The 2416-nt window shown below is 32.7% G+C and overlaps 1 protein-coding gene across 1 annotated transcript; it reads left to right on the forward strand.

The window, feature by feature from the left end:
• Positions 1-1006: 1006 nt before the first annotated feature.
• On the forward strand, positions 1007-1393 carry LOC139900759 (uncharacterized mitochondrial protein AtMg00810-like). Its single transcript, XM_071883514.1, has one exon. It carries the CDS (start codon positions 1007-1009, stop codon positions 1391-1393), a length of 387 nt encoding a protein of 128 aa, XP_071739615.1.
• Positions 1394-2416: the final 1023 nt, after the last annotated feature.

Consider the following 2416-nt stretch of genomic DNA (forward strand, 5'->3'; position numbering starts at 1 on the left):
TATGAATAAAATTATCATCTCTCGACACGTTCTTTTCAATGTAAATATGTATCCTTTCGCACCTCTTCCCCGCATTAAACCTCCGAGTATCAGTTTCTCGACAATAGTGTCCATCTATCGATTCTTTATCGTCATCTTACTTTTCCTTCACCTACTTCGCAAAATACTCCAACTCCTCTAGTTTCACCTTCGGTTCCACCTTCTCCTCCATCAGTTAACTCAACTCAACCTTCTCCTGCTTCTGTCCCTCCTCCTTCCAATCAAAGTTCTCCTACTTCGACTCATGATCTTGTTCCTAGTAATCCTATGACTACTAGACTCAAGTCTAGTATTACCAAACCAAAGCAAATCTTTCATCTATCTTCTCAAACTCTCTCCCCCTTAACTACTAATCTTAAAGTTGATTTATCTGATCCAAATTGGCGACATGCCATGGCCAACGAATATAAAGCTTTGTTCAAAAATAAACCTGGGTTCTTGTTCCTCATAAAACTAACATGTAGTTGATTCGATCTATGTGGATTTTTCGTCATAATATGAAGTCGGATGGTTCTTTTGAATGGTATAAAGTTCGTTTAGTCGGTGATGGCAGGTCTCAACAACCAGGTATTGACTGCTTCGATACTTTTAGTCTGGTGGTTAATCCAGCAACTATACGCACAATATTAAGCATTGCAACATCAAAATCTTGGGATATTCATCAACTTGATATTAAAAATGCGTTTTTTACATGGGACTTTCTCTGAAACGGTTTACATGTATTAACCAATTGGGTTTCGTGATCCTCAAAAACCTAATCATGGGTTTCGTGCTCATGAAATATATGTATGGACTGAAACAAGCTCTTCGTGCGTGGTATCAACGTTTTGCAGATTACGTATCTACTATTGGGTTTCATCATAGTAAGTGTGATAACTAACTATTTATTTATCACGATGGTCCTAATGTTGTGTATGTGGATGACATTGTGTTAACAACCTCCTCGTCTGCTCTTCGATTACATTTAATGTCGCTATTTTCGTGCGAGTTTGCTATGAAAGATCTTGGGCCTCAATATTCGTTTCTTGGTAATTCTGTGAAATGTAACACACATGGTCACTTTCTTAGTCAAACTGCTTATGCTCAAACTATTATTGATTGTGCCGGAATGTCTTCTTGCAATTTCGTTTCTACACCGGTTGATACTAGTGGTAATTTAAGTGCTGGTACAGGGAAACCATACTCTAATCCGACAGAGTTTTGTAGTCTTGTTGGAGCTTTACAATACCTCACCTTTACTCGGCTTGATATCGCTTATGTTGTACAACAAATATGCCTTCACATGCATGCACCCTTGAATACACATATGAACGCTCTCAAGCGTATTATTCGTTACATTCAAGGAACGTTCTAAAGCTACGTTAGTATTTTGTCACAAGATGTAACGTTAGTATTTTGTCACAAATGTGTCAACCGGTTACCAAAGCTACGTTAATATTTTGTGACAATGTCAGTGTTGTGTATTTATTCGATAATCCTATTTAACATCAACGTACTAAACACATCGAGTTGAATACTCATTTTGTTCGAGAAAAGGTTGCTCGTGGTCAAGTTCGCGTTTTGCACGTGCCTACTCGTTTTCAAATTGCCGATATATTTACCAAAGGCCTTCCCCATTTATTGTGTGACGACTTTCGTTGCAGTCTTTGTGTTCGTTCACCACTCGCTTTGACTATGGGGGAGTATTAGCATAGCTTATATTTAGACTAGGGAATCAATTGTATATGTAAAAATATTGTTATTGGAATAGGATTGTGTTTTCTATTAGAATTTCCTTGCTTAATGGACAAGCTAGAACTCTTGTATAAATACACATTAATAATTAATGAGAATGCAAGGTTAATTGCATACAACTATGACCACAAAAATTATTTAATGTTTCATATTAACCACTTGACTTTCATATATTATTATTGATAGTATACATTTTTCCTCCCATGTGTAATTAGAATGTAAGTAAGACAACTTAAAGTATTGAACTTTTTGACATTTTGTATCGTGAATTTTAAATATTATTTAATTTATATTACATATATTATTATAGAATTGTATATTACTATGTATATATTATTGTTAATAATTATTAGTGCAAAAATTGATGAAAAATAATGTTGGTGAATAACTAGCAATGTATTTTTCAACTGAATATTAATTGATTATAATAGAACTATATCATTATATATATTTATATTTATATTCTAATTTAAAATAACATGTACTCATACTTTACCGAAAATAAATTTTATTAATTCAATAAAATATTATATATATATATATATATATATATATATATATATATATATATATATATATATAAAATAATGAAAGATATGAGGTTAACGAAGATAAAATAGGCATTAAAATTATAATGATAATT

The sequence above is a fragment of the Rutidosis leptorrhynchoides genome, chromosome 3, assembly GCF_046630445.1.
Source record: "Rutidosis leptorrhynchoides isolate AG116_Rl617_1_P2 chromosome 3, CSIRO_AGI_Rlap_v1, whole genome shotgun sequence".
In the NCBI taxonomy this organism is placed as follows: Eukaryota; Viridiplantae; Streptophyta; class Magnoliopsida; order Asterales; family Asteraceae; genus Rutidosis; species Rutidosis leptorrhynchoides.